At 33.0% G+C, this 20,695-nt stretch overlaps 1 protein-coding gene across 1 annotated transcript in view; it reads right to left on the bottom strand.

Moving 5' to 3' along the window:
• LOC133184772 (26S proteasome non-ATPase regulatory subunit 6-like) overlaps positions 1–20,695 on the bottom strand; it is a 34,168-nt gene that overhangs the window by 6,530 nt on the left and 6,943 nt on the right. Inside the window, exons 3-5 of the mRNA XM_061319834.1 lie at positions 14,780–14,925; positions 14,399–14,618; positions 13,852–13,960 (exon numbers count right to left, since the gene is read on the bottom strand). Coding sequence (XP_061175818.1) covers positions 13,852–13,960; positions 14,399–14,618; positions 14,780–14,925 — 475 coding nt within the window. The remainder of the gene's footprint in view (positions 1–13,851; positions 13,961–14,398; positions 14,619–14,779; positions 14,926–20,695) is intronic.

Raw genomic sequence — 20,695 nt, 5'->3', positions numbered from 1 at the left:
TCTTCGCCTCCACCACCCACTGAGTGTACTTTTGGTAATAATCAAGGATGTGCATGCGTGACCTTTTCATACAGAGATCCCTCCCTGCTGGTTCTGGAACGAAAGACACCTGTACGCTAATCGATTTATAGCTATTTCACACACCAATAATACCTTTTGATTAAAGATTACTGGCAATTCATACAAAAATTTTGAAGCAATGTTGCGATCATCTGGGTTGTGGAATTTGACCGAAAACTTTTTGGAAGTCAACAGTAAAGAAAATCGAGCAAATAATTGCGCAACTGAAATTTAATATTGAAACGCATATCTCACTTTTTGATATAATTGTATGTAACAAAGTAGTACATGTAGTCTTAACTTTTGAGCAACGTGTGGTGATTTCATAAAACTCCATGAAACTGTAGAAAAATTATACAGTCGTTTTACTTATGTGAATTAAAGCTTAATTTTATGTTGTTTTTAATGTACCGGCGGTAGTCTATTTTGAATAGTTAAAATGCATATACAGGAGTGAAGAAAATTTAAAATTATAAAAATACAGGCACGTAGTATCGTTTTTGAAAAGGGGGGGGGGGGGGCAGCCAGATTTTTTTTTGACAACCTACCTGAAAAAAACCTTGACAAGCAACAAACATAGGTAATCAAAGATTACGAAGCTCACCTCGACGAATGTTATCTACATGTAAGGCAAATTTCACATCATATTTTTTTTCTAGTTAGGGTACATCCCAAGATCAATATCCATGCAAGTTTGATTTAATTATAGATCTGCTCAAAAAACTTTTGACCTGTTTAGTAATCAAGAAAATTTTAGTCAGTTCCAACATCCAAAGCAAGTTTGGAAGTTTTCATCCTTAGATGCACCATCTATGCAAGTTTTATCATAACAGGCCATAATATTATATAGCTACTCCAAAAAATTACCCTGGTCACTCATCTGGAAAATGTACGTCAGATTCAGAATCCAAGGCAAGTCTGGAAGTATCCATCCCTAGATACATCATCCATGCTAATTTGGTTAAAATATGGCTAAAATTCACTCATGTGGAAAATCTAGGTCAGATCCAGCATTCGAAGCAGATTGGTTAGTGTACATCCCTAGATGCATCATCCATGAAAGTTTGGACCAGGTAGGGCTTATAGTTACTTGGGAACGAGACTACTCCTAAATCTAAACCTGGTCTCACATGTGGAAAATCTAGGTCAGATCCAGCATCCGAAGCAAGTGTGGTAGTGTCCATCCCTGGATGCATCATCCATGCAAGTTTGGTCAAGGTAGGGCTTAGAGTTACTTTGGAATGGACCTGCTCCTAAAACTTTAACCTGGTCACTCATCCGGAAAATCTAGGTCAGATCCAGCATCCGAAGCAAGTGTGGTAGTGTCCATCCCTAGATGCATCATCCATGCAAGTTTGGTCCAGGTAGGGCTTATAGTTACTTGGGAATGGACCTGCTCCTAAAACTTTAACCTGGTACACATCTGGAAAATCTACATCAGATCCAGCATCTGAAGTAAGTGTGGTAGTGTCCATCCCTAGATGCATCATCCATGCAAGTTTGGTCCAGGTAGGGCTTATAGTTACTTGGGAATGGACCTGCTCCTAAAACTTTAACCTGGTCACTCATCTGGAAAATCTAGGTCAGATCCAGCATCCGAAGCAAGTGTGGTAGTGTCCATCCCTAGATGCATCATCCATGCAAGTTTGGTCCAGGTAGGGCTTATAGTTACTTGGGAATGGACCTGCTCCTAAAACTTTAACCTGGTCACTCATCTGGAAAATCTAGGTCAGATCCAGCATCCGAAGCAAGTGTGGTAGTGTCCATCCCTAGATGCATCATCCATGCAAGTTTGGTCCAGGTAGGGCTTATAGTTACTTGGGAATGGGACTTGCTCCTAAAACTTTAACCTGGTCACTCATCCGGAAAATCTAGGTCAGATCCAGCATCCGAAGCAAGTGTGGTAGTGTCCATCCCTAGATGCATCATCAATGCAAGTTTGGTCCAGGTAGGGCTTATAGTTACTTGGGAATGGACCTGCTCCTAAAACTTTAACCTGGTCACTCATCCGGAAAATCTAGGTCAGATCCAGCATCCGAAGCTAGTGTGGTAGTGTCCATCCCTAGATGCATCATCCATGCAAGTTTGGTCCAGGTAGGGCTTATAGTTACATGGGAATGGGACTTGCTCCTAAAACTTTAACCTGGGACGCCGACGCTAACGCCGACGCCGACACCGACGCCGACGCCGACGCCGGGGGTATAGCATAAGCTCATCTCGACTTCGTCGAGGTGAGCTAAAAAAGGTAAAGTGTCCAAACTCGAAAATCCTATTTCGTGGGGAGGGGGGGGGGGGTTCCACCTTCCACTTTGTTTTCGAAACACATTATAATACCAAATTACTTTGATTTATACTATCCTACAACAAGGGGGGGGGGGGGGGCAACCAGCTTTTCAGTGGACATTTACAATAGAAGTAGGTTATGTTTGGAAAAAAGGGGGGCAGTCCCCTAATGATGCTACGTGCCTGAAATATTTTTTAAGAATTTAAGGGTACATATAATAGTCTATCGAAATCAGGATTGCAATTTAACTGATTTGTAACGATATTGCAAGACCAAATTCAAGAAGATGTGCAAGATGAACTTAATTGGCTGGGACTTGGCTACACATGCATATTTATTTTCAATGCAGATTTTGACAATAATAAATTTGCACACGGTAATAAAACAACAATTTCTAGAAGTTTATATTCATCATATGTTTTTTTATATTTATTCGTAGTCATGCTCGAAGTAAAAACAAGACCTGGTTGTTGCCATTGATACACATGTACAATATTGCTATAAAGCAAACCTTTTAATTACTTGTACATATATACATACATATATACGTACATATAGGCTTTTTAACTCATAATCTGAATTTTCAAAAATGTTAGATATGCACATGAGTAATCTTTTAAAAAGTGGAGCTTGCATCAAATATGTTCCTTGAATGTTACTGAAGATTATTTTCATTTTATAATTATACAGTCATGTTCTTTTTATAATGACTATATCTTTGGGTAAAAAAGTGTTATTACAAAAAACAAGTGTTCGGATAATAATTGAAATTTTATGCATACAAATTCGAAATGTAAAGAAAATTTGTTATCTTTGGAAAATCTTTGTCAAACCTCGAGCTCCATAAAGAACATGATTTGTTTGCATTTTTCAAGAGCGATAAAACACGTTCTATGTTCTTTCTATTTATCATCATATCCATTCCCATTTTCTTATTTGTAACATTGTACATAGATGTATTTAGTAATTCACTATGTTTCAAAATTTCTGACGTGTCATTATGGTCCAACGATTTGAAACTTTAATAAATACATAGATTCAGATGTTGCGACTCAATCAATCCACGAACCAGATCCGCCACTAATGTCATTAGTTTTACGGGTGCCAGGATCATTTGAGTAGAGTTTTGTTATTTCATTTGGACAAAGGAGATGGGTGAACATAGCGTGCACAAAGCCTATAGCTTCAATATATAAAAATCATGTTCAGTTTGATTTAGTATTTAGAGTAAAATTCTCATTATTGAAATTTATGAAATTATGATAAACAAAACTTTTCTGAGGAAAATTTTCTCGGCAAAATTTATTCTTTTAATTATTTAAAAAATAATGTGGTATTCGTGGGGTTCGAACCCTAGCAATAAAAATCTTGAGTATCATTTTCTTTCGAGACTAGCACGCTAACTACTAGACTACAGAAGTCCTGATGAAGAGTGGCATTTAAATCATGCTTGTGATATGACCCTTGACTTAATGGACTTCAAGTATTTCTCGAAAAGGGGCGAATGTTGTGTCATAAAAGTATATTTTTAAGGTATAGTGGGTCTTTGCTCCATATTTTTGGTAAACAAAAATTGTATATATTTATGCAAACTTTGAGGATTAACTTTCAAAAACGTGGAGCGAAGACCCACTCATAGTGTTATAGTATGAGAAAATGACTCTTTTTGCCCGCTTTAGTGTGTTTATAATATTTCAAAGGCAAATAATTTCAATCTTTGAGGGATTTTTGCAAATTGTAGAGATTTTATATAAAGTATATTTTGATGTTAGATGAAATATCAAGGAAAATTTTGATATAATTGAAATTTAATTTTTCACCTTCATGTTTGTCACACTATAGGCTTTTCGCTCGTCATGTTCACCCATCTCCTTTAAGTAACAAAACACAAAACTGCATGTATATAAAACACATAGAGTATATATTTTTCCTTTATCTGGTCCTTTTTATTAAAAGTGAAAACATTTATCAAGTAATCAACATTACGAATGAGGGTAACGCTTTCCCTTAGGAATGTCTTGTTTTTTATTGAGCAGTTTTTGACTGAAAATATGCGATATCATGGAAGGAATTCATAGCAGTGTAGGCTACAGATATCCAACCAAAATTGATAATTATCCTCATATTTTATAAGTAAAGATACATGTATAATTAGAAATATTTTTTTATGTTTGACTTTAAAAACATACTGTGTATATCTAAGGTCAGGTAATCCCCACTTTTTAATCTTTTTGAAAATAAAAATTATATCCAGCTAACTCCCAAATGAAAAAAAAATCTGCTCAAATGAAATCATAATTAGTACAAATGAGAAGAACCGAAATAAATTCTCCAATTTAATGATTATAATCAGCAATAATTCTGCCATCATTTTCATGAAGAATCCACTTTATTAATAGTTTTATTATGCATGTGTTAATTTTATTTTATACAAGTAATTTCCGTTAAAGTTGTATCTATAAGTTAGATAATTTTAAAAGGCCATAGAGCGTATATTTAAAAAATAAATAAATAAATGAATCTATCATTTTTTTTACAGCAAGATCTGTTTATCGTTAGGAATTTAGAGTTTGCTGTGTATTACTTTTAGTTCAGAGTCGAGTGCATCATATGCAATGGTACTTTTTCCGCGCATCATAACACAAACATGCGATTATACGTACATATAGGCTTTTTAACTCATAATCTGAATTTTCAAAAATGTTAGATATGCACATGAGTAATCTTTTAAAAAGTGGAGCTTGCATCAAATATGTTCCTTGAATGTTACTGAAGATTATTTTCATTTTATAATTATACAGTCATGTTCTTTTTATAATGACTATATCTTTGGGTAAAAAAGTGTTATTACAAAAAACAAGTGTTCGGATAATAATTGAAATTTTATGCATACAAATTCGAAATGTAAAGAAAATTTGTTATCTTTGGAAAATCTTTGTCAAACCTCGAGCTCCATAAAGAACATGATTTGTTTGCATTTTTCAAGAGCGATAAAACACGTTCTATGTTCTTTCTATTTATCATCATATCCATTCCCATTTTCTTATTTGTAACATTGTACATAGATGTATTTAGTAATTCACTATGTTTCAAAATTTCTGACGTGTCATTATGGTCCAACGATTTGAAACTTTAATAAATACATAGATTCAGATGTTGCGACTCAATCAATCCACGAACCAGATCCGCCACTAATGTCATTAGTTTTACGGGTGCCAGGATCATTTGAGTAGAGTTTTGTTATTTCATTTGGACAAAGGAGATGGGTGAACATAGCGTGCACAAAGCCTATAGCTTCAATATATAAAAATCATGTTCAGTTTGATTTAGTATTTAGAGTAAAATTCTCATTATTGAAATTTATGAAATTATGATAAACAAAACTTTTCTGAGGAAAATTTTCTCGGCAAAATTTATTCTTTTAATTATTTAAAAAATAATGTGGTATTCGTGGGGTTCGAACCCTAGCAATAAAAATCTTGAGTATCATTTTCTTTCGAGACTAGCACGCTAACTACTAGACTACAGAAGTCCTGATGAAGAGTGGCATTTAAATCATGCTTGTGATATGACCCTTGACTTAATGGACTTCAAGTATTTCTCGAAAAGGGGCGAATGTTGTGTCATAAAAGTATATTTTTAAGGTATAGTGGGTCTTTGCTCCATATTTTTGGTAAACAAAAATTGTATATATTTATGCAAACTTTGAGGATTAACTTTCAAAAACGTGGAGCGAAGACCCACTCATAGTGTTATAGTATGAGAAAATGACTCTTTTTGCCCGCTTTAGTGTGTTTATAATATTTCAAAGGCAAATAATTTCAATCTTTGAGGGATTTTTGCAAATTGTAGAGATTTTATATAAAGTATATTTTGATGTTAGATGAAATATCAAGGAAAATTTTGATATAATTGAAATTTAATTTTTCACCTTCATGTTTGTCACACTATAGGCTTTTCGCTCGTCATGTTCACCCATCTCCTTTAAGTAACAAAACACAAAACTGCATGTATATAAAACACATAGAGTATATATTTTTCCTTTATCTGGTCCTTTTTATTAAAAGTGAAAACATTTATCAAGTAATCAACATTACGAATGAGGGTAACGCTTTCCCTTAGGAATGTCTTGTTTTTTATTGAGCAGTTTTTGACTGAAAATATGCGATATCATGGAAGGAATTCATAGCAGTGTAGGCTACAGATATCCAACCAAAATTGATAATTATCCTCATATTTTATAAGTAAAGATACATGTATAATTAGAAATATTTTTTTATGTTTGACTTTAAAAACATACTGTGTATATCTAAGGTCAGGTAATCCCCACTTTTTAATCTTTTTGAAAATAAAAATTATATCCAGCTAACTCCCAAATGAAAAAAAAATCTGCTCAAATGAAATCATAATTAGTACAAATGAGAAGAACCGAAATAAATTCTCCAATTTAATGATTATAATCAGCAATAATTCTGCCATCATTTTCATGAAGAATCCACTTTATTAATAGTTTTATTATGCATGTGTTAATTTTATTTTATACAAGTAATTTCCGTTAAAGTTGTATCTATAAGTTAGATAATTTTAAAAGGCCATAGAGCGTATATTTAAAAAATAAATAAATAAATGAATCTATCATTTTTTTTACAGCAAGATCTGTTTATCGTTAGGAATTTAGAGTTTGCTGTGTATTACTTTTAGTTCAGAGTCGAGTGCATCATATGCAATGGTACTTTTTCCGCGCATCATAACACAAACATGCGATTTCTTTCTTGTCACAATTTATGTCCGGCATCATATAATACCTCCATATTTTGGCTAGGATCTCGGTCAATATTAAGAAAAATACAATATCTCCGAACAACTTTTAATTTTTTTCACACAGTTCACAAGAAAACACTCCATTCGTTTGAGTGGCATTAGCTAGAATTCGGATCGAGTTTTAGCAAAGAAATAAAGAAGCAAACAAACATGCATATCATCGTCAACGCCATTTCTCTCGATTACATCCAGCATTCAAGAAGAGATAAAGAGTACAGAAAACCAAGAACACAATGAATATTCTATGTGCATAATAATGATATGCGCAGCTGTATGCGCAGTAAAATGGTTTGTGTAATTTTTAGTTTCCTCTGCTCGTGCAGTTTTTTATTTTACGTTTGTGCATTTTATACCCTTTAATCGTGTAAAAAATTTCGGATTCGTGTATTTTTCGTTATGTTTGTGTTAAAATCTTTCAAACTATGTGCAATTTTTACCGATACATGCATTTTTATTTTACTCGTGTATATTTTTCATCAAGCTCGTGTATAAAATCGTGATCGTTGTGCAGAAAATAATTTTGAAGCAATCGGCGTGCCATAAAGGTTGCACAACAGTATTAATTTTTGCTATATATTCTTACCAAAAATGCGCAACTTTGAGTAGGTGGTATTAATTGAAAACAAACTTTTGAGAAGTTTCCTTTTCAGATCTTGTAAAACAATTCTTTATAAAGATTTTAGTACCAAAAAATACATAGGCATCCAGCAAGGCACGCAAGTTTGTTTCGCTCGAAGTCGAGCAGGTGCTTGAAAATCAAGTCCAGGACCTAATCACTCCCCACTCAAATACAGTATATAGAAAAATCAGCACGCCCTAAATTATAATGAATCTAGTCAATACAGGAAGTTTACATATTGTTTTTCATCTCATAAAAAAATTCAGCTCCAGTCTCGTGTTAAAATGCCCGAATCGGAAGGGAAGATTCAGGAATTATTTTGCGTCAGCCATGATTTGACGTGAACCTCAAGTGAAATACTGTTATGACACCTGCAAACGGACCTTGCGCGAACGGACTCATGCGAACAGGTAGATAGGGCGAACAGACCTGATACCATGTTATAGCGTTCATGTCCGTCCGTCTGTTAGCTTTTTCATGTCCGGCTCATAACTTTAATACTATTAGGCCTAGAATTATCAAACTTTGTCAGCTGATACATCTAGCCGTAGGGTAGAAGGTGTGTCGCACATTAAAACCAGGTCGCTCTGACCTTTAATAAAGACGCTATGGCCAAATATGGAAAAATCATAACTAGAAAACCATTAGACTTAGAATCAAAAAACTATGTCTTTTAACTTTTAAATTACACAATCCCAAAAGATGTCAGAGTATTGCAGTATCTTTATTAAAAAAGTGTTAAATCAAGAAAACAGTAGTCTTATTTTTTTCATTATGTTCTTTACAGCAATCTGTAACAAGAAAAATTCCACCTCTCCCATGGGTGTAATGATCAGGCACTGGTCAAGGAAAATTTTGATAGCAGAAAATTGCATGTCAAATTAGAGATAAATTAATGAGTTTAGTGTGAGGAGATAACTGGTAGAGCATCTCTGATCAAGCAGGTTTATCTACATCTCTTGGGAATTGGGCAAAAGGAATCAGTCTCTTAATTAATTGCTTGTGTTGTATTGAATTGTTCTTGTTGGCTAGTCTTACTTTCAAGATAAATTTGATGTAATTAAAACTAACTTGATATTGTATATAATAATTAAAACTTATATGATATTGTATAATATAATTTAAACTAATTATTTATTGTACATTTTTTATTTTAATTTTTATATCTTTACAACAAATTGCGGACTGCCTTGTCTCGCTAAGATGTCATTCGAACAATTGAATCTAAACTGTTTATGATAATTTAACAATATTTGATGGGCGTATCATGCTGTGGTGGGGCACTTTATTTCATGAATGAAACTAAGGTGCAGCCTAATAAAACATCAATACTAATAATTACAGTGTTTTTTATTACATTGAAAAAATAGTTTGCAACTATCTGCCATCTTTGTGAGACATGACACTCTGCAAATTGATTGTTGAAAAAAAATATCATAATTAATTATACAAAATCAAATTGATTTTAATACCCTTATACCAGACTCATTTTAAAAATAAAAGGCTGGTTCCAGTAACTATGTATTTTGACAGACATAAATTACAATTAAGAGACTTAAACAACAGAGATCTTTATTTATTTCTGCCCAATTCCCCGGAGATATAGATAAGACCTGCTTGATCAGTGATGCCCTAACAGCTTCCCACACTGAACTCAATAATTAATCTTTAACTGGATGCATGTCCACTCATTACTCCCAAGGGACAAAAAAAAATTATCCAATCATAATGAAAATACCAGGTGCACACCTTCATATGGTGAATAATAAGTGTACAAATTTTCAGACAAATCCTTGCAACAGTTTCCAAGTAATGATCCGGACAAAATCTCATCTACAGACAGATGGACGGATGGATGGACAGACAGACGGACATGCTGATTCCAATATACCCCCCCCCCTAAACTTCGTTTGCAGGGGGTATAAAAATACACACATTCATTGTATAAACTCAAAGTCAACACAGTTGTATGTTCGGAACTACATGCTAAGATGTCGGAATTACCTACTTACATAATTTATGTAGACTATGAAACTGATAGGATTACAAGTTTGGATTTACAAACTTACAAGTCGGGATTTTTGAACACAATTACACTCCATAGTAAATAACAAAAAGAACGCGAAGATCAAAGTTACTCCAGAACACAATGTCTGCACAGCATCCACTTGATTTTACTCTTTTAAATTCATGAATGATGCACATTATTTCAATACCCAAAACGTAATTTTTCACAAAACTAGAATGACACAATTTCACATTTGATTTACTGTGGAATCATTTTAATTCGTGGGGGTCAATGTTCGTGGGCAAGCCAAATTTTACTTGTTCGTGGGGACGTAATTTCGTGGGTTACTCGTTTATAAGAGAAATTCAATGAATCAATGTGTTTACAAAATAAACGTTCGCGGGGATGTAAATTCGTGGCTAAGGATGACCCACGAAATCCACGAACATTGGTCCCCCACGAACAATGATGATTCCACAGTAAATTTCGGAAAAATCATTCCCTCGAGGACAATTCATTTTCAGATAGAAGTATGTCTATTAAATTCTCCACCCAGAAAACAGTTTGCACCATGAACACTACACTGCTGCAGTTAATATTTTGGTAGAAAATAAATAAAAATGAAACATTTCCAGATTTGATTTGGAAAAACATTTCGGGTCGAAGATTGGCTCATGGCTAATCCAAAACTCAGAACACAATTTGCATCTCACCATTACATTGCTGCAGTTAATATATCCTCAAAAATAGAATTCAAAGAAAACATTCCCAGGTTTGATTTTAATTTGATCATCTGTATCTGTCGTCGAAGTTCATTTTTGGGTCAAAATTTGGCTAATATTTCTTTTGCTCTTACTTTTCTGTTTCCAGATCCAAATATCACTAATACTCTCTCCATCACAGGAAAACATGTATGCCTTTACAACGCAAACTGTAAACTGATTTTGAAGCATCGCATACTTGTATAAATACTAATATCTCACAAAATCCACCTGTAACTGTCCATTCTTAAGACAAAGACCTTTTATTATTTGCATCTGGAAACACAATGGCTATTCAACAAATTGCTCTGCATCCCTAGCTTACCTGTGACTGTCCATTCCGTAAACAATGAACTTGTCATTGTATGTGTGATACCTGTCATTTTGTACATTTTTTTAACTAATTTTCAGAACGAAGTAAATCATGTTTTAAGTAGGAGAAAGGCCGAAAACTGTCCATTCTGTGAGAGAAAGAACTAATCTAAGGCTTAAGGCCTCGATTAGTTCTTTCTCTCACAGAATGGACAGTTTTCGGCCTTTCTCCTTTACATATATTTACAATGGCTTGAGATATTTTACAAGTTCAATTGAAAAATACCTGTGAATTTAATTCACCTTAAACTTAGCTTTCCAACGGCATTTGTGTGATATTCTGTTTACAAATCGCTTTCTTTTGTACTGTTCTTATTTATAAAGGTATTATTCCATTAAATTTTAGAAGGTATTTTCAAAGCTGCTGTCTGAAAAAAAAATATTTACCTACCTACCTACCTACCTACCTACCTACCTACCCAACTTGAGATTTGAGGGTCGGGTTAGGGGAAACAAAGATATTTTTAATGATGGCCTCAAGATACTCAAGATATCCAGAAAATGTACAAGTTCACAGATTGAAGCATGCATATTTGAATGGATAGCTCATGAAGAACATTGCATCTGAAAATTTTGGATGGATAGCTGAGCTATCTCCCCATTGTCTATAAAGCAGTTTTGGCTACTTATTGTTAGCTTTGGTATACATGTACCACATCACTACATATTTATTAACATGATTAAAGGCTACAACAATTCAGTGTGGCACATGTATTTATCCAACACATACCTAGATATCTGACGAAGCCTGATATTTATCCAACACATACCTATATATCTATAGAAGCCTGATATTTATCAAGCACATACTTAGATATCTGAAGAAACCTGATATTTATCCAACACATACCTATATATCTATAGATTCTGAAGTCTGATATTTATCAAGCACATACTTAGATATCTGAAGAAACCTGATATTTATCCAACACATACCTAGAGATATAAAGAAGCCTGATATTTATCCAACACATACCTAGAGATGTGAAGAAGGCTGATATTTATCAAGCACATACTTAGATATCTGAAGAAGCCTGATTTTTATCCAACACATAGTTAGATATTAGAAGAAGCCTGATATTTATCCAACACATACCTAGATATCTGAAGAAACCTGATATTTATCCGACACATACCTTGATATTTGAAGAAGCCTGATGTTTATCCAACACATACAGTTAAACTTCGTTATCTCGAAGTTGACGGGCCCTTTGATGAACCTCGAGATATCCGGGGGTTTGACGTATCGAGGGTTATAATTCAAATGAACTTCATATAAACTTAGTGCAGTGGACTTGCACTTATTAATAAAAACTTGTCAAATTCCTTCTTGTTTGAGATTCTGTATACAATTTCTTTAATGTACATATACATTTTTACATCATCTTTATAATTCACAAAATAAAAACTTTGTATAATATGCACAGAAGTATAATCCTTCTAACAACCCGGCAAGCCAAACGTTAGCATCGTTTCCAATGTATGCATAACCGGATATTGTCTATGCATTGTAAATTTGAAACCGGTTGCTGTCAGAATAACGAAAATGAAATATATATTTTTTTTAATTGGAAAACATGTTCATACATGTATAATCAGTCAAAACAAAATTATTTTACCATAATAAAATCAAATGCAAAAGAAACAAGCACTTTTGTCTACCGTAACTACAAAAATATCATTCACGGTAGCTCAGTCGGTAGAGCGCTCGCTTCGTGATCGGGAGGTCGTGAGTTCGAATCTCGGCCGCGACTGACCTAAATCGATAAAAAATGGGTAGCCACTGTTCCTTCGCCATGCGCTCGGCACTTTGAAGTGAAAGTTGCGGGTCCTTCAGATGAGACCTTAAAAACCGAGGCCCCATGTCATGGCAGGCATTGGCACGATAAAGATCCCTCACTGCTCAATGGCCCTGAGTGCCGAGTAAAGGTCAAAATTTGAAGCCCTTCACCGATATATGGTGACGTCTCTATATGAGTGAAAAATTCTTGAATGGGACGTAAAACAACATACAATCAATCAATCAATCTAACTACAAAACAACACTAAATCACTAGGCACTATAGCACAAGTTTTCACTGCAACACATGCTCACATGATGGTGTGTACTGACGATTGTAAATTCTGCATGCTCATATAGGAAAAATAAATTCTAATTGCATTAAATTACATAATTTTGTTTCAATTTGATGTTTATAGTTTTCACTTTCATATGCATGAACTATGCAAGTGCGTATATTACAGTCGCATAGCATTAATTAAAAAGCGATTATCAAGATAAACGTACCCCAGCCTTTTTAAAGTGTCATCCATGCGTATGCATTAAACTAATACACACAACCTTTGGCTTGCATAATTAAAATCAAGGTAAGCCATACATACACCTCGCATAATTAGCGTGCTTTTATCTGTTGATCACAGTAACAGGTAACCCATGTGTGACAGACAGGTGGATATTATCAACAGAGCATCCAGTTTACCTAACGGACTTGATCATCAGAGCGGAAAATTATCCTGACTTCGAGATAACGCATGTGACTTTAATGAATGGGTACACAATTTTACTTCGAGATAACCAGGGTATTCGAATTAACGTGTTCGACATAGAGGGGTTTATTTTAATCATTTATAGAACAAATTTTGTTGGGACTGTGGCCTTCCTTCGACATAACCGGGGTGTTTGAGATATCCGTGTTCGAGATTTCAAAGTTTAGCTGTATGTAGATATCTGAAGAAGCCCGATATTCATCCAACACATACTTAGATATTTGAAGAAGCCTGATGTTTATCCAACACATACATAGATATCTGAAGAAGCCTGATATTCATCCAAAACATACTTAGATATTTGAAGAAGCCTGATATTTATCCAACACATACATGTACCTATATATCTATAGAAGCCTGATATTTATCCAACACATACCTAAATATCTGAAGAAGTCCGAGTAATGGCAGTCGTAGAGAGAGAACAGGAAAGATCGGATCTTTGGTAGACTGTGTAGGACTTCCAGAATTTCAGACCCCTTCACAACCTGTCAAAATATTACAAAAGTAGCAAGTATTGAAAAACTATTATTTATTTACGTACATGTATTTAATTTCTAAAATGTAGGTTAACAACATTTCACAATATAGTGTCAAATGACTTCTTATTAAATAATATCATTATGTATATAACATTCTGTAACAATCTTTTGCATTGACATGTTCACTTTATTTTTTTTTTGTGGTTCTTGAAGTACATGTACAACAAAGCCATAAAATTAAAAGTGGATAGAGTAACTTTTTAAAGAACTTTTTTTTCAATGTTCAGGGTGCATAAGACTTATAAGACCAATACTTTTTCCAAAGAAAATTTTCCAGAATGTTTCTATTGGTGGTGTGGCAATACACTATACACAAGTGTCAATAAATACAAAACATCAAAGACAACATTTTACATCTTTTCTAAATATAAATCAAAATCAGACCTTTTCCCTTAGATCTGGCCTCTCAAGTGCTATCATACTGCACAATACTGTGTACGTGACAAATGACTGGTAATCCATCAGTTCATAGGAGGTGAAGGTCGCCACAGTGTCCAGAAACAGGGTCGCCGCCTGCTTGAAATCACGGATTGACATACAGTAGATTCCGCGGTAGACTTTGAGGCGGTTCCTGCGGTCCCAGTCACCACCTTCATCAATCAGGCTGAAAAGTCATGGGAATATAAATTCATACAATTATGCATTAAAAAATGCATTGAGAAAAAGTTTAGAAAAGAATGTTTTCAAATACTGCAAGGTTTTTCATTTCATTCATATTAAGACAACATGTAAAAACAGAGTTTTGAGACATTTTCCTAACAGTACCTCTGAGCTTTTTCGAGGTTCCTTGTTATGAGGTCATGGTCCATATAAAAGAGGCCCATTCTGATGAGGTGAAACACTAGGTCAAGTCGGTATCCAAGGGTAACTGTCTTTTCCTGGGTCTTCCGAAACTGTGTTAATGAGGCTTCCTACCAAATCAAATATAAACTTGTAAGTTATATTTACAATTTGTCAAATTTGTAGGAAAAATATTGTGATATATCATTTTAACTCTTATATTAAAATTTAACATCAATTCTCTGTAAGGACCAAAAATGCTTGGCCACGCACTATCATGGAATTTTATCACTATAATATTAGAGAGTGCCCTATATAAAGACTATTGGTGGGTAAATTTTGGACAGTACCTCCTTGGTTTCCATAGCAACGACTTTGAAATATTTTGTTATGGCAAAACTGACCTGATTGTCATCACCATGTAAAATAATTCCGTGCTTCCTTAATGTAGGAAAGTTATCAACGTAACATGGGTTTCATTTTATAGCTAAGTAATTAAAGTTTCTGTACATCTAAATTTTATTCAATTTAACCCAAGGTTTTTAATATGATACAGATCAATTTACATGAATTTGTCATAAAAATGAATACGAAGGCGCCTATTTCTTGATATGCATATTAATTTTTGCAGGCAATTGAAACTTAGAAAAAAGATATTTTTAGTAAGATTGAGCTTAGATCTAAAAGATGCAAAAAGATTTGAAGTGGGGAAATCAGTTAAAAGTCATATTCCAATCCCCTCAAATTATAACTTTTCCTAAAAATTAACCTACTAGAGAGTTATTTCCCTTTGCTGACTCTTTTGCACTGAAGACAAAAAAATTAAACTGGTGTTATTTCCCTTTGTTGACTCTCCTGTATTGAAGTCTAAAGAAGTTTATAACAACATGTGGCAAAAACAGACGCCAGAAAAATAAACATGAAACAATTACAGAAAAATGATGTGTTTTTCAACTTTTTAAAATGGAATTCAGGTGTGAATGACAAAGTAAGTCATCAAAAGAAGGAGACACTGCTTTCTCAGCATTCAACTTGATAATGATGTACAGATCTTTATTAATAATAGATTTTTAAAGTCAAATTCACTTTGCGAAATATTGAAACAAATTTTATGAAGTCTGACTTGCATTCCCATCATGTGGGATTCCATGTTCTCTCTAAAACCCATGAGAAAAATGCAAGATGCAATTGGAGGAATACAACAAGCAGAAGATACGGCAGTCAGTGGGAATGGTTAGAACAACCCTAGGTACAGGTATAAATTTGAATTTTTTCAAATATTCATTTTGTATGAAAACTACATGTAAGAAGCTTTTTCAATTAAATTGACATAATTTTTAAATTAAATAATTTTTTTTGTATAATAGACTTAAAATTGGTCTATATTTAAAGATCACCATGTTAGCAGGACATTCCAGATATACATCTTAGTAATATATTTGCATTAATTATAGGAATTTTTGCTTGCTTCAGAAAGCAACTTACTTTGGCAAATCATAACTACAAAGTTTATCAAAAGGAGGAGAATGTTACAGAAGATGTAAGTTTGTATGTAATGAAAAATATACACAAGGCAATTTAATATTAAAAAAAAAAACATATATTTTTGGTAACGTTGTACACAGTGGCGGATCCATGAATCTTGGAAAGGGAGAGGGACCAGTTTGGTGTTGGGGTAGGGGCTCAAGGCCACACCAAAAAATTGATTTATTAAATCTGATGTATATTTTGGACACAAAAGGGGAGGGGGGGGTACAGTGGTACAGTTTAAAATCTGATTTGGCCAAAAAAGTAGTACCGGTAGGTGGTGGGTAAAAATTAGAGATGGTCGACTTAACGGAAACACATAAAAATTTTTTTAGCCTAAAAAGAAGTCATATAATTCAGATTCACTGTAAAAGAACAAAACATATTTAACTGTATTCTCTATTGAGAAGTTGACGGCTCGTTTTAATACTCCCTCTGAGGGGGAGTATTAAAAGAGCCATCAGCTTCTCAATAGAGAATAATTTAACTGCAGCTATAAATACACACTAATAAGATATGAATATAATATACCCATGTAAATGTATGTATTCATGATTGACAATAAGAATGAATTTCTTTAATTTGAAAAAAAAATATTTTAAACATATTTTAGATGCACAGGTGCTTTGAAAAATCAAAGTACTGAAGGTACTGATGGGAGTTGATTTTAAGGACGATTTCAAATAAAATTTTATGTTTTTAACCCTGTGTACAACTTTTCAAATAATGTGCAACATTATTGCTTCTTAATTTAGTATGCGAGTATCAAAAGACTAAAAAAAATATCACGAATCTATGGAGTCAAATAAGTAAGGCTTGTTTTGATTTGACCATAACTTTTGAATGATATGCAAAAACGTTTAAGACTTCTTCATTGCTCAAAAATTTTCAGTAATTTAAGGTATTTTCCTTACTACAAATTTCTTTAAAAGTGCCAGAGCGACTTTTTTTCGTCAGAATGTGATTCAAGTTGTTGATTCCGCTCCTATATATATATATAATCTTTGAATAAATGATTTTTAAGTGTACGTTTGAATTTACATATAGAGAAATGGTGTACATTTTGCGAATTTGCATAGGCGCCATATTGTTTTCAATATGGCAGATTTTTGTTCAATGCATTATAAAAGAAAAAAAAAAGCATAGATTAAAAAATATCAATTCGGAATGATTCCTTCCTCACTTGATTCTATCATTTATTGTGTCCTGTATCGGAATGCAATCTTTCGTTTACAAAATTACAATGATATTCATGTAGAAAAAAATGTGATGAAAGAGCTTACAAGGTCTTTATCAAGCAAATTTATAAATATTTGTTGTTTTCCGATTTCATCCTCATCTTGCGTGAAGTTGTCAAACTTGCAATTTCAGTTTCTAAGACACATGTAATCAGATGTTGTTTTTTTTTAACTGAAAATCCCGTTTCAGACAGAATTCAGAAAAAATGAACAACACTCCCAGTGGCGAAAATGCAGGTTTTTTGTTATTTTTTTTTTACCTGAGAAAATATTGAACTTCATTATTGTTATACGATGAGATAATTACTTATGTTTCATCATAAAAAGATTGATATTTCTTTTCTGAAAAATATCACAAAAATTATGAATATTCATTGACAACGGTCACATTGTCATTAATTCATGAATAAGGTGTACAACATTTAACCATGTGATGTACGGTGCTCTGACCAAAGTTAAATTACGACAAATATACTATCTATATTGGTGATGAGAAAATTAATGGAGCAACATGACTATACCAGAAACAGAGATTCTTCTCAAATGTATGCCCTCTTTCCAGATTTGTATTGTTTTATAGATTTTTTTAGATCAATCACTGTCTGTTATCTTCACCTTTTTCATAGTGACTTTGATTCACAATATACATCTTCACTCTTGTAAGGGGGGAAAAGACTTACCAGATTTTCAATTCTATACCAATAGCGTGTAGGGGAAATTTACCAAATTCAGATAGTACAGCAAAACTAGTTGCATATTTATGTACACCAAGTATTAATTTGCAAAATTTCAGTTTATCACAGAATGATTTGGATAACATCCTGTTTATTGTACCGCCAGGGATGCTACTTTTTTTTAGTAAATGGATTAAGATAAACCCAAATTTCAAATGCATACAATAATTAAAATAGGGTAATTGAATGATCAAAAAAGTGAACAGTGGTTTTAATGTCTAAATTTATTATAACTATGAATTTTTTCTGCCTTTTTTTAAATCAATTAATTAATTTTTTTTGATAAAGTTAATATACTTCGAGCAATAGATAAGAGCATGAGAAATGATACACTTAGGTATTTGTATTTAGATACACTATATAACATAACAGTGTATTTACATATAAACAAATTTCGTTTGTTTATAAATTAAACCTTATTGTGTGGCATAATTCATTTTTAAATGTATCATTTTTTTTTTTTACTTTTCGCTGGAATCTAACTAAGATTGCAGCGAGATGAAATATTTCATTACAGGTATATTAAACTACAAAGCAACATATTTTGTCTTTGTTCGCAAATGTATACGAATCACACGGTTTTGTTTTAGAAGGAAATGGGCTTTTTCAACACCCCAACTCCACTCCAAAAATACTCAGTGTGCCCCAAATTAGCAAAATTCTGGATCCACTCCGAAAAAATTCCGTTCTATCAACAGTGAACTAATTGTTGAGACAATAACATGCACAGATTTAATATTCCTGCAAAAATAAAAAAATAATCCTGTGTATATTATCAATAATTATCATTCCAGGCACAAAAGTAAAAGGCTGTTAAATTAATTTTGTCAAGTAGGTCACGTCTGCTGCAGTTTGGAGATCTTATCTGCGGCTTTAGAACTTTACACATGTTAGAGATACTGGAGGCACATAATGTCCGCTGTGATAATCATCAGGGATGGGGTAATCGTAATCGAGTAATCGTAATCGATTGTAATGATTACTGTTTTTCAAGTAATCGACAGTAATCTGTAATCGAAGAGATTTTCGATTACTTGTAATCGTAATTTAATCGATTACAGCTAAAATTTTCAATGTAATTATAATTACTTTTTCGATTACTTTCGATTATTTTATACATAAATGGATGTTATTTTGAAGAATTATTTCCAGTCAGTCACACATAAATATCAAATATAAACCACCTTGTGTAATGTTTGGATTTCCTAACTTTTTTTATCATAAGTTTAATAATGTTCTCAATAAAATTTGCATTATAGACCTACTGGTCTAGTATTAAATAATTCAGAAGTGTATTTCAACCATTTATTAATAAAATATACAGATTTTTCATGTGCATTTTACATTTGACCCACTGTCCTCTTGCTGCATGTCCTTTTTCATATTTCAGATGTTGAAAAACTTTGTCTTGTAATAGAAAATTATAAATAACAAAAACAGATTTAAGTGCTGTATAAAATATAAATAATTTGGTAAATAAACTACATTGTACTCGAAAAAAAAGAAGATGGAAATACTTATTCATATCTGAAAATGTTTAAACAACTTCAAGCTTGTGTTTCAGTAACTTTAAAATTTATTGCAAAATCACTCTCATGTTTTCATTCAAAATTGTAAGGTTGCTTTTATATCAGCGAGAGCTAGGTTATAAGTGTCTGTAAGAGAGGGAGTAAGTGTCACTGTGTTGGCTTATCTTAATTGGCTAATTAATTGACTAAGACATATCCCTGATTGCAGATAATGAGGTGTAAACTGTGAACTACCTAGTGTTTAACTTTCATTCCGTTGAAGACAAACAGTATTATTAAAACAATTAATAGCTCTCAAAACACTTATTTCAATGCAGAATGAAATTGTGCTACATGTATTAGTTAAATTACTTAAGGACACATTTAATTTACATGTTTATTACTAAGAGCTCATTCTAATTTACTTATTTTTTGAAAAAAGACACGTACAGGAATGTTTAATGTGTACTGTCAACATACGGGCAGCCCAAATACTTCTAATGTAGTAATTCACAATAAAATATTAAATAATTTTTTCAACAAGTCAATAAATATGGAGGTTCAGATCTGAAGTTGAAAGGAATAATTAATTCCTTGGCATATTTTATTGTAGGAATCATGTCTCCACTATAAGTAGAGAATCCCTCATTTGGGCATTTAGTGAGAATGTTGGCCAGAATAAAACCTTAAAAGAATCTGCACTGAAACTGCAGGAACACATTCAAACTTCAGTGGATAACATCAACATTTACCATTTAAATATTGCTTTGATATTTGAAGAGATAAAAACTTGGAAGTAATCGATTATTAATCGATTACATCTTCCAAAGTAATCGATTACAATCGATTACAGGACAAAAATGAGTGTAATCGATTAATAATCGATTACACAAA

Source organism: Saccostrea echinata, unplaced genomic scaffold (assembly GCF_033153115.1).
Source record: "Saccostrea echinata isolate AGI-Se365-2 ecotype Australia unplaced genomic scaffold, CSIRO_AGI_Sech_v1 ptg000011l, whole genome shotgun sequence".
Taxonomy (NCBI): Eukaryota; Metazoa; Mollusca; class Bivalvia; order Ostreida; family Ostreidae; genus Saccostrea; species Saccostrea echinata.
The sequence above is the reverse complement of the archived record's forward strand: the minus strand, read 5'-3'. Positions and strand labels throughout refer to the sequence as shown.